This window comes from Cajanus cajan, chromosome 5, assembly GCF_000230855.2.
Source record: "Cajanus cajan strain Asha chromosome 5, NIPB_CcT2T_4, whole genome shotgun sequence".
NCBI classification, from domain to species: Eukaryota; Viridiplantae; Streptophyta; class Magnoliopsida; order Fabales; family Fabaceae; genus Cajanus; species Cajanus cajan.
Window position 1 is genome coordinate 49,108,552 of NC_138521.1, and position 11,579 is coordinate 49,120,130.

Below are 11,579 nucleotides of genomic sequence, written 5' to 3' on the forward strand. Positions count from 1 at the left end.
CTGAAATTTCACATGGGAGGAAGATCTAACACAAAATTACATATATACCTCCGAGCTATGCGAGGTAGAAAATTCCAAGCAGATGAATAACAAACCCACTAGCATACCAGAAAAGGAAAGTGTGTTGTGTATGCAACAAGAGAGGGTGATAAGGCACACAGTGTAGTGGGTGAAAATTGGAATGAGAGAGAGAGATGAGAGGAGAAGCGCGTCCCAGAAAGGGAAACCAAAGGAGTAGTTTGTCTGAGTGAATGATGAAAGCGATCTAACAAATGAGAGCACAATGTGCAATTGTGCATGATAGGACCAATGACTCCTCACCCAAGTCCTAGTCTCTGTCGCACTCACCATCATGTGCATATATTTATTATTATTATAATATTATATGTATTAGCATCAAGCACAAACTCGACCACACACACACACCACTTGTCAATTATTATAAAACTACACCATGGAGAAAAAAAAAAACTGTCTTTGAAGAAAAAAAAAATTCATTGAAGTAGACCCCAATAATTTTCCAACCGTTCAAGAAATCCCATATATGGAAACACCGGACTTAAAGGGTAAAAAAGGTGGTCTCGACCCAACCCATTTGCTAGATGACTTTACTCTTTTGGATTTCCAATTTTTTTCACTTTCTGCACCGAGGTTGTCTTACTCTCAGCATAAATGGACAATGCCATGTATTTTGAGTTATTACTATTGTACACCATTTTTTTTTTTTTCCTTTTATCTCATTTTATCTTGTTATTTTTCTTATTTTTATTTTTGTTTTGTGTCTGTCAATTTCTCTGTCTTCTTTTTTTCCTCACTTATTATCACTCTTCCTTCCACCCATGGTCCTAAAAAATGCGGTATAGGGTTAATATTTTTCATGTTTTTTCCCCATATATGTTTCTTCTTTTATCTTTTCTTTATATTTGCCTCAAACCTTGCTTCCTAGGTAAAACTACTAAGAAAATTGAAGAACAATAAAGAGGGTTGTGAGAGGGAAAGAGAAACAAGCCTCTGTGGGTGTCGCAGTGTTTCATTGATAGGATGCAAGGAAAAAAGATCTAAGGTGAGGGAGCTTTAACCTAAACTGAGCACTGAATTGCAGAGTCTCACTTTGTACTCCAATCTGCAATTTTACTGGCTTTGTTCTCTTCTTTTCTTTACGTAGAATATTATCAAGGTCCATGGCATCAAATCTTTGGACCACACCACTGAACCTCTTCAAGTTCATTTATCTTGGCTGTGGCTCTTATGATCTAAGCTAACTATGATTCTTAGCTTACTCTTAGGAGGGTTTGTATAACATGGGATCTTGGACCACGGTTGTCCTTATAGCTTCCATTAAGATCAATATTTAATGACAAAAGTATATATATGATACAAATTCTTAAAAATTCAAGATATTGTCAGCTTAGATACATTTATATGGATTAAGAATACACAACATTTATAAAGAGATCTTAATCAATTTTTAATATATGGATAAAAAAAAAGCAACTTTAATAATACATAACTATATCATTAAATGATAATCACAGTTAAAAAAAATACTTGTAATCATAATAAAAACAATTATAATTTTTTCTTATAAATATAGCATAAAATTATACATTTGTCTTCTTAACTCACGTTAGAATGTTATATGAATATTCTTAATCTTATTTAATGAATTAGGTATTCTATATAATTTGTACTATTATATTGTTTTAGTCCTATTCAGAATCATATCACAAATGTATTGGTCAATTAAACTTTTAAAAAAAATAAAAGAAAAGTAAACGATACTCCTCACATACACATACCTAAAAATATCATACATGCATTAGCAGTGAAAGCGGGTATAATACCAACACTTTTTCATTTTGAATATTTGAAGTTAATAGTCGTACATTAATAGTTGTTAAATATAATTTTAAAATATTGCATTATTTAATGTAATGACTATTAACAGAGGATTTTTTTTTGTAATCTATGACAATCTTATGCAAACTTACTTTAATACTTTGAATAAAGGAAAGAAATATATAGGAGGGGGAAAATAGACATAAAACTATGGTAAAAATATATATTATTCAGATGGATAAAAATAAAAAAAAATGAAAATATCTATTCATTTATTAATATAATAAATAGAAGAAAGTAAAAGAATGAACATATAGATAAAAAAAAAAATTTAATAAAAAGTATACTATCAATTTACATATAAAAAATATATTTTTAATAATCACTCAGAAAGATAGACTCTTCCACAGAAATCTCTCCACATGAGGAGAAATAATTGTTTGGACTAAACTCCACCTAAGAAAAATTTTATCCTCTTCTGATTCTACCACAGTCCAAACCAAACTATAAAAATAATTTATTTTATCCTATTTTTCTCCCTAACTATATTCTCATTTTCTGTATAACTTATTCGAATCAAAGAAAGTGTTGTGACCTCTTTTGGCTGTGAGCTGCAACACATCAAACAATATTATAGACGAATGGGTATCGTTATTCCTTACTAAAATAATGTGGTTATTGGTTAACATACTCATCAAGTTTAATTATTTTCCCCTTTATTTTATTTTTCCAATTTGATAGTATCCCCCAGTACAACCAACCTATAACTTAGGTCTTATATTAAACTATTTGAAGCATACTTTTTCTCGAAATATCTAAGATGACGGTGGTGATGACGAATACGTGCATGCTTTAATAGAATTTTTAATTGTTTACCAAACCACAAAGTCTCCAAAGAGCAAATGGATGGTTATTTTAATGCTAAACTAATAAATTTGCAACCTACGAGATAACAAAGTTTATCATCAAACATTGAGTCTGATTCATAAACGAGTCAGAAGCTGTTCCCTCTCAAACTCACAAGTCTAGAATCGTTGAACCCAACCAATACATTAACCAATGAAGCCTCTGCTCCACAAAAGTACATTGCACATCATATTATATTATATGATAAAACAAACACCTGTTTTTGCTTTTAATTAACATTGTTATTATGCACTTACTTTTCTGTTTTGTCGTAAAGGTTAAAACTGGCGGAGCCGGTTAAAGCGTTAAACTTAACCCCCATCAAACCCCTTCGCCATTATACCCTTTTGGTCGCTTCTTTTTCTCTCTCTCACTCCATGTATCAGTGTCCTTTTGAAGCTTTAGACGAACAATGATAGGTCCCTCTCATCATAATGGCTTTGTCTGACTGCTTTTGGCCGAGAGAACTGATTCAAAGGACACCGTTGATGGAGACTATTCATCACCATCCGATGATATTTCCAAGACACCAGAAAATAAACCATTTTGTATCTCTGATTTCCCTGCCTCAAGCACCACCCTACACCTATGGATACACAATTCTCCGCTTCATAATTTTATTTTTTATTTGTATCTTTTTGCTGGTTTAAGCTTTAGCTAGATTTGTCTCAACGTTTTTTCTCAAGCTAAACAAGCCAGCATTGCCCTTCAAAGCAACCAAAGCTAGCATCTTTCCTTGGAAAAGTTTTCAAGACCAATCCCAATCCAAAGAGAAATAAGGAACAAATTGACAACCATGTGTATGTGATAGCAATACATCCCAAATTAAGAAACGAATAGGTGCTGTCATAAATACCATAACGCAGAAAAGCAATAAATCAGAGTTATATAAGATCATAATTTTTAGTCAGAGCCCAGAATATCTAGTTAAAGATTTCGTCCGTTTGTTAGTTTGACTGACCCAGACCAAGACCAGTAATAAGTTCCCAATTTGGATTCTTTTTTTCCTTTTATCCTTTCTTTTCACCTCAATAGTAAAGTTGTGGTCTTGTATGGGCTTCCTAAAGGAGGGGCTGGGTTGGACTTGGACATGGACACAGTCTAACACTGCATCCATTTTTACATGCTAAGAAAAGAAAACAATATTTTTTTTGGTGGAGCTGAGGAGGGTGATATTACTTAGGGAGCAGATTGAGATTATTTGAATGTAACTGGCGAAGCAGAATTTTTCTATATAGGGTCATGAGGGTCTCATGAGAGTGTGGAACCCATTTTTCTGCAGCCAACCTTGAGAAGAGGGTCTTATCTGTTGTGGGAATCCTGATGATGCTGCAGCAGTTGCTAGATAATGTGGAGGCCCGGATTGCCACTGTTGTTGATCGGCCAGTGATAATGAAAGATCACTTCCAATACGGCCTCCAATGCTGCTGCTAGGAAACTACATTTCCAAAATAAATACAAGTTTTATTATAAAAATATTAAAAAAGAAAAAAAGGCTTACTACAATATTCTAATATATGTTTTGATAATAATATTAATAGCGGTGGGGGCTCCATGGCTCATGCTTCTATATTTTCTGATCTCTACCTATTTAATGTGGGAGTTAAAATAAATTAAATGAAGAGGTACCCACATGAAAATTTGGTGGGTGAATATGAGCAAAATTTTGAAGCATTTGAGACTCTCCTCCAGGAGACCTGTAGGGACCATATCTTTGCATTTCATTGGAGGCTGGAGAATGAAGGTGGGTTTGACTTAGCATGCGCAATGCTTCACTCTCCCCGTGCACATCCCTTCCATGTGCGTCCTTATTGTTGCTTCTGTGACATGGTTTTGGGAGTATATTCACCAGCTGAATCAAATATTAATCAGCAGAAGAAAAAAAAAGAAGGAAGGATATTAGGAAACTGAAATGGAATGAACAAACAAATAATAAAAACTTTATATAATAATAAATAAGTATGAACCTTAGGCTTGCTTCCCCCATTCCGCCAATTAGATTCAGATGGCAGGTGCTGATCATGGGTTGCAGTTGCAGCATTTGAGGCGTGATTCCCCAATGCTTGATTATTGCTAGGCTTTGAACTTGAATTGCCCAAACTTAAATCCAGATTGTGATCTGCTGCAGCGTTACCTGTGGATTCTGCTCCCCAATAGATTATACATATAATTATTCATGTGATGTGGATGTGTAATTAATAAAATATAAACACAATTATTAGAAGAAAATTTTATACATTTAATTCTTAAATCCATTGCTTACCGGAATTAAGCTCGTTCTCGTAGATGCTGGGATCAAAATTGGTGACAGCCTCTTTGCCGTTGCATTTTATGGCTGCTTTGTCATAAGCCCTACAGTTAAAATGTGCAATAAAATCAAAACCCTAAAGATTAACCGCTTATATTCTTCACTAGAGATGGGCAATCTAGTAATTAAATAAACTATTAACGATGTACCTTGCAGCTTCAATTTCGGTGTCAAAGAGACCCAAATAAACGTACCTAGTGAATTATATGAATTAAGCTTAGTGATGAGAAAGATGAGAATTTAAGAATAGCATGAAGTCATGAACAAAGAGAAAATTCTGGAAGGAAAATAAAAAGGAGAAAAAGAGATTAAAAAGAAGGCGTACTTTTTCCCTAAAAATTGGCCCATTCGAGCCTCCCATCTTCCACACTTGTGCAAAGTTACACCTCTATATTTGGAGCTCCCTCTCGGAAATCCAGTGCTTTGTCGGCGTAGCACGTGTACAAACTCTTCCTTGGTCAGATTGCTCATCTATTAACATCGTATTCGACCAAATCACGCGAATAATTCAACATAGTAGAAAAAAAAATAACAACTGTAGGAGATAAGATAAGGTGTATCCTACACGTACGACTGCTCAGGATAAGAAAAACGATAAATGCTTTTTATCGAATAAAAAAAAACCACAAACCGATCACCTGCTTCAAGTCGTCTTCATAATCTTCAATGTTGAAGTTTATGTCGGCCTCCACTCCTCGGAACTTAATGGCCGCTCTATCATACGCACTACAAAGAGAGACGAAACACACGTTTTTGTTTCAGCCTCACATTTCCCGCAAAGAAATGTGATTTTATATTTGATATTTGATTCGGTTCAAGACATAGAAAAAGTTATATTACAAGCTTGGTAAACTAGAGGAGGGGCAAGGGCTCACCGAGCAGCTGCATGTGCTGTGTCAAATCCACCTAGACAAATTTACCCAGACAAAACCATCAAGTCAATCACTACAAAAATTATCCCACCTACACACACACACAACACACTCTTGTCTCTACCGAATCGTAGCCAAGACAAAAACACGAAAGAAGGGGGGAAAAAACCGTTTTAGCCGCTTCAAACAAGATTTAAGGGAAAATAATAACTACCACAATCCAAAAACACACAATCATTCTCATCGTTATACGTACCTAGATACACTTGCTTTCCGCAATCCCTGCAATACGACGGACACAAACAGACCCAACAAAAATCAAATTTTGATTGTAAGAAAAATCGAATTTTTTTTTAAATTTTACCAAGTACACATTTTGAAGCACTAACCATATATGAGACTCCCACCGACCCGTTCTTCGGTAAAAGGTGACTCCTCTATACTGAGAACTCCTCGACCTTGGTCCTCGGCGACTCTTCTTCATAGGCTGAGAAACTTCGACTGATTTTCCAGCACCGAGTGTTTCCGATTGGCAAAATTTGACACCGACCCAGTGAGCACGAGGGAACGTGGAGCTTCCGGTAGCAGCGCCGGATGCAACCGCCACGTCAGCATCGTCGACCGGAAAAAATTGCCTGGTGACAGGTGGGAGGTCACTGTCCATGGAGTCTTCATCTGGGGTGACAGAAAAGCCGAAAATCTTGCTGCTTCGTTTCTTCATGGTTGTTCTTCTTCCACCACCACCAGCACCACCACCATGTTCTTCTTCGTCGTCCTCTTCCTCTTCTTCTGATCCGTCCTCGATGACCACCGCGGAAGAGCTGGAATTGGAAACAGATCCAACCCTTTTGCCTTTGTTGTTGTTATCATCGTCCCCGTCGATGGAAGTCTTGAGGGAGGAACAGCCTTCGGATTCCTCGTCGAGCTTCCTCTGATCGGGTGAGTCATTGAGATCCCACATTCTAGCATTCACCAAGGTTTGTGTTTGAGTTTGTGTTTGTGTTTGTGATTGTGATTCCCACTCTCCCGAGAAAAGACCAAAGCTTTCTCTCTTTTGTTTTTAATTTGTGTTGGGGTATGTTGTCGCGGTCTGAGAATAAAATAATGGAGATGCGGCTAGCGAGGTTGGGAATTGAGAGAAGAAAATCAAACCTAGGACGAGTGAAGAGAGAGAGAGGTAGGTGTTGCAAAAATGTAGTAAAGGAGATGTTCAAAGATCTTTGTATTCCTCAACTGCCCAATACAGCATAGACGAGGCCAGTTTGAGCAAGCTTAGCCGAAAGCATCTCACCCTCTCCTTAACACCCTTCCTTTCCTCTCTCTCTCTCTAACCACTTGCTTCTCTCTTTTCTTTTCAATGACTCATAATTTCACTCTCTCTCCATCTCTAACTTGTCCTTTTTTTTGTCATTGGCTCGCTCGAAAAAACAAATATTTCTACTTCTGTTTCTTTATTCATTTTTATTTTTATTATTTTTTTTACTGTTTTCCTCTATTTATTAGAGAGGGAGTCAGAGAGTTAAATACGAGATGGGAAAATTGGGAAAGAAAGAACCATCTCTTTCTTAAACAACTTTCCCACGTTAACCAAATCGAAAAGCATCCGGGGGTGTCTTTCTGGCTCCTAATTACCCAGTAATGGAAATAGACAGCGCAAGGAGTCCTAAAGAAAGATAATTACTGAAAATTAGCTTTTGTTGTGTTAGCTTCTAATCGTTAATGATTTCATTTCGCAAAGCAAAGACCCTCCTTCAAACCACGCACGCCTCCAAGCGTTTTTATCTTTTTAGGATTATGACTACGTTTTACCATGTGGGAGGACAGAAAAGGAAAGTAATTAGGGGTGGGGGAGGGGGGTATTTTGGGAAGGGTAGGATATAAAATAATTGATGTATATATTTATGAGTAAAGAGCATAGCACAGTGTGCAATGCAAAGAGGGAGGAGGGGGTTTGAGTTTGGGATAGGTTTTGGCATCAGAAAAGGAAATGAGAATAATAGTAGTAAAAGGAAACTCTTTCCAGAAAAGTCCAATCCAAGAGTACGGGAAGAGGGCCACCTTTGCCTCTTTCGTTCTCCAAGCGACCAATGCCCTTCCTACGCTGTACCTTGTATTTATGACCCTTTCTTACACTTCCTCACTCTCCTCAAACTGCGCGTGTTACCCCAATCTAACAAGACAAAATTCATTCCAAAACATCTACACTTCTACCATTTTATTTATATACAAAACAATTATCCAAACAGGAATTTAAATTTACCGCAGAATACTTTTCACTACCAAATAAATAAATTTATCATAATTTACGTACACTCTTCACTCATTTGAGTTCATTTTTCCTTCTATTTTTTATTTTTTATTTTCTTAGTACAAAATTTAGGTTAAATATATATATTTTAGTCTTTATATATGCCGTAAATTCTTAATCTGGTGTCTATTAATTCAGTATCTATACACATAAGCATTATTGATTTAGACCCTAAAAATATTAATTCTCTTACACCTATAATTACATCAAACAATTCATTTGTATTGTGTGAATTTCTTTTACATCGGATCCCATTCTTTTAATTTATTTTCTTCATATTTTATCTCTATTAAACAACTTCCTTTTTAAATATTAATTTTTTTCTCTCTTTTTCTTTTTTGGTCTTTGTTTTCATGTTATTTCTTTTACCAAACACATTCTTATCTTATGTTTGGTTGAATGAAAAGAAAGTCAAAAAAGAGAGAAATTTTAAAATTTAAATCAATGAGAAAAATTGAAAGAAAAATAAGAATTGAATTTTTATATTTTATATTTTTCTTTTTCTCTATTTACTTTTCTCTCACTTTCATATTTTCCAAACATATGATAAAGTATAAATAATAAGAGATAGAATGAGACAAAAGATAAAAGATAAAAGATAAATAATAAGAAATAGCATGAGACAATATATATAAGATAAAATTTCATCTCTTTTTGGCTCTCTTGGTTAGCACAGACTTAATCTCACTTAGCATTAATATTTTTATACCTTTTTGTACACAACAAGAAAAATGCATATTATTATTGGCCAAAAGTTGATGCTAATAATAAAAAGACAATGTTAATAACTATTTAGTGTTGCTTAAGCATCAGTTATGAAGCCATCACTAAAATGAGCGACGTTAATATGTTTGTATCTTCCAACAAAGATTAGTGCTTGATAACATTGGCTTTACCAATGCTTGTGTCATTCTTTATTCTTTCTCTGAAAATTTATTCTTTGTACATAATTATTTATCACATCTTATGTGTAAAACAATTGTTTATTATTACTTAGCTTAAATCTTGTGTTTTAGCTAGAAGTCTATCGAGACTTTGTTATTGAAAGAATACTTAGTTTAGAAGTTTGGGGAGGCTTTTTTCTTTAAAGAATACTTGGGTAGTTTGTTTGAAGAGACAAATCAAAGAACACTTAGGTTGAGCTTGTAGTGACATGTGTAAAGAATACTTATATCTTTATGAAAAATAGTGAAACTTGATTAGATTGATCAAAAACTAGACATAATCTTAGTGGTTGAGATGAACCAACACCTTATATTCTTTACTTTATTTCGTCTACACACTTTAATTCTAATATCTACTTTACTACTTACACAAAAAGTGTTGAGAAGTTTTATAGACAAAATTCAACCTCCCTTCTTATGTTTGTCTTTACTCCACAATAGTCAACGCATCACTTGCTTTAGCCTGTGCATAGAGGTTCCATTTTTCTTTAAACAGAAAACATTCACTATTCCCTATTACCTCCTACATATTCAAGGCGTTGTTGTGGTTCTTGGTGTCAAATGGCTTGGATCTATTAGGCCCCTAAACACATACTTTGCAATTCATCAACTCTCATTCTCACAAGATAATATTACCATCACTGTCAAAGGATAAGCCACTGCCCACCCCATTTTTGCATCATTGCAGCAGATGTTCAATTACATAAACACAAAATTCATTTCCTCATTCCACGTATTTTCCATTAACAAACTCAATTCATTCCAAACTCTTTCCCCTACTACTTCATCTATCTCCACAATTCCATAAATACAAAATGTCCTATCCATTTTTAGAAACATCTTTGGCAAACCACATGGTCTTCCCCCTCGTAAGTCCCATGACTACTATATTAACCATATCCCAAATTCTACCCTCGTAAATGTAAAACCCTACAAGTACTTTCACTCTTACAAGGGATTTGTCAAAATTAATTGAATATATGATTTCTAAAGAGATTATCGATCCTAACATCTAGACCTTACTCTTCTTTAGTCTTTTTGGTTCAAAAAATATGGAACATGGTGTTTTTTTTTGTTGATTATCGCACTAAACCAAGTGATGCACTTTTGTCTACTACTTTCTCTTAACAAGGATTGTATTCGAACGTCAAAACCTTCATTCACCATTGTCAAATTTGCCAACAAAACACATATAGGCCAAAGAAAAATTTATGGCTATTACAACATCTACAATTCTAGAAAAAGTTTGGATAATCATTTGATGGATTTCATCACCCACCTCCCCAACTTATATGGTCAATATGGATGATATATGATCATCTTACCCATTTTATTCATTTCATTACTCTTCCCACCCACTACACTACTTAGTAATTGACTTAGCAGTTATTAGTAGATATTGTTCACCTTTATGGTATACCAAGATCTATTCTCTCATATAGATGCCCATTTTTCCTTAGCTCCTTCTAGAATAATCTCTTTAAGGCTCGAGGAACAACGTTGAAATATAACCAAGCTACCATCCCCAAATAGATGGTTAGACTATATTCCTAAACTAGTACCTTGAAATACACTTTGCTAATTCACTAATGATAACTCGTGACACTAGTTTTCTTTTCTTCATCTTGTAGAATACTGTCACAACTTGACATATAACTCCACCATCAAAACATCACCATTCCAATTAGCCCTTCTTTGGTCTCCCTACACCATTTTTTTCCTTTTTATCAACCTAGCTATTATCCACATGCCAAAATAAATTCCACCCTACATTTGTGCCAAGCAATGATGGAGACCATCAAACAAACACTTAAAAAGATGAAAAGTCACATGATATAACAAGAAAATAGAAATAAAGTTGATATCACCTTAGTAGAGGGTAATTAGGTCCTCTTATGGTTATAACCTTAATCACCGTTATACATCTAAGGGTCTCCATTATCATAAGTTGTTGTAAAGATATTATGGACCTTTCAAGATACAAGGTAGAATCAGCAAGGTCGCTTATGAGTTGATCCTTCCCCCAACAACATGTATACATCTCGTATTCCATGTCTCGTTAATATGAAAATTGCATTACAACAACACTCTATAAAGATATTACAAGCCCTTCAATATATAGAGAAGAGTCAACAAGGTTGCCTATGAGTTGATCCTTCCCCCAAGAACATGCATCCATCCCATATTTCATATCTCGTTGTAGCAAAAAATCCACAACAACAATGCTACTCACCACTTTGTTCCTCTACCTCATTTACCCCTACAGAATAAAATGACCTAACCACACCTTCCAAATGCCAACTTTGAAGACAATGAAACATATCATTCCCCAATTAACCATTTTCCAACTACTCACCCAAATCTTGAGGTCATCCAATGGTTAAGTTCAAACTTCACCAATA

General features: G+C 34.9%; 1 protein-coding gene across 1 annotated transcript; it reads right to left on the reverse strand.

The window, feature by feature from the left end:
• Positions 1-3,509: 3,509 nt before the first annotated feature.
• On the reverse strand, positions 3,510-7,337 carry LOC109816604 (floral homeotic protein APETALA 2). Its single transcript, XM_020381674.3, has 10 exons — positions 6,315-7,337; positions 6,182-6,207; positions 5,929-5,959; positions 5,692-5,779; positions 5,379-5,524; positions 5,203-5,247; positions 5,009-5,097; positions 4,713-4,888; positions 4,379-4,597; positions 3,510-4,183 (listed from the first exon to the last, which is right to left on the reverse strand). Exons 1-10 carry the CDS (start codon positions 6,884-6,886, stop codon positions 3,986-3,988), a joined length of 1,590 nt encoding a protein of 529 aa, XP_020237263.1. The 5' UTR covers positions 6,887-7,337; the 3' UTR covers positions 3,510-3,985.
• Positions 7,338-11,579: the final 4,242 nt, after the last annotated feature.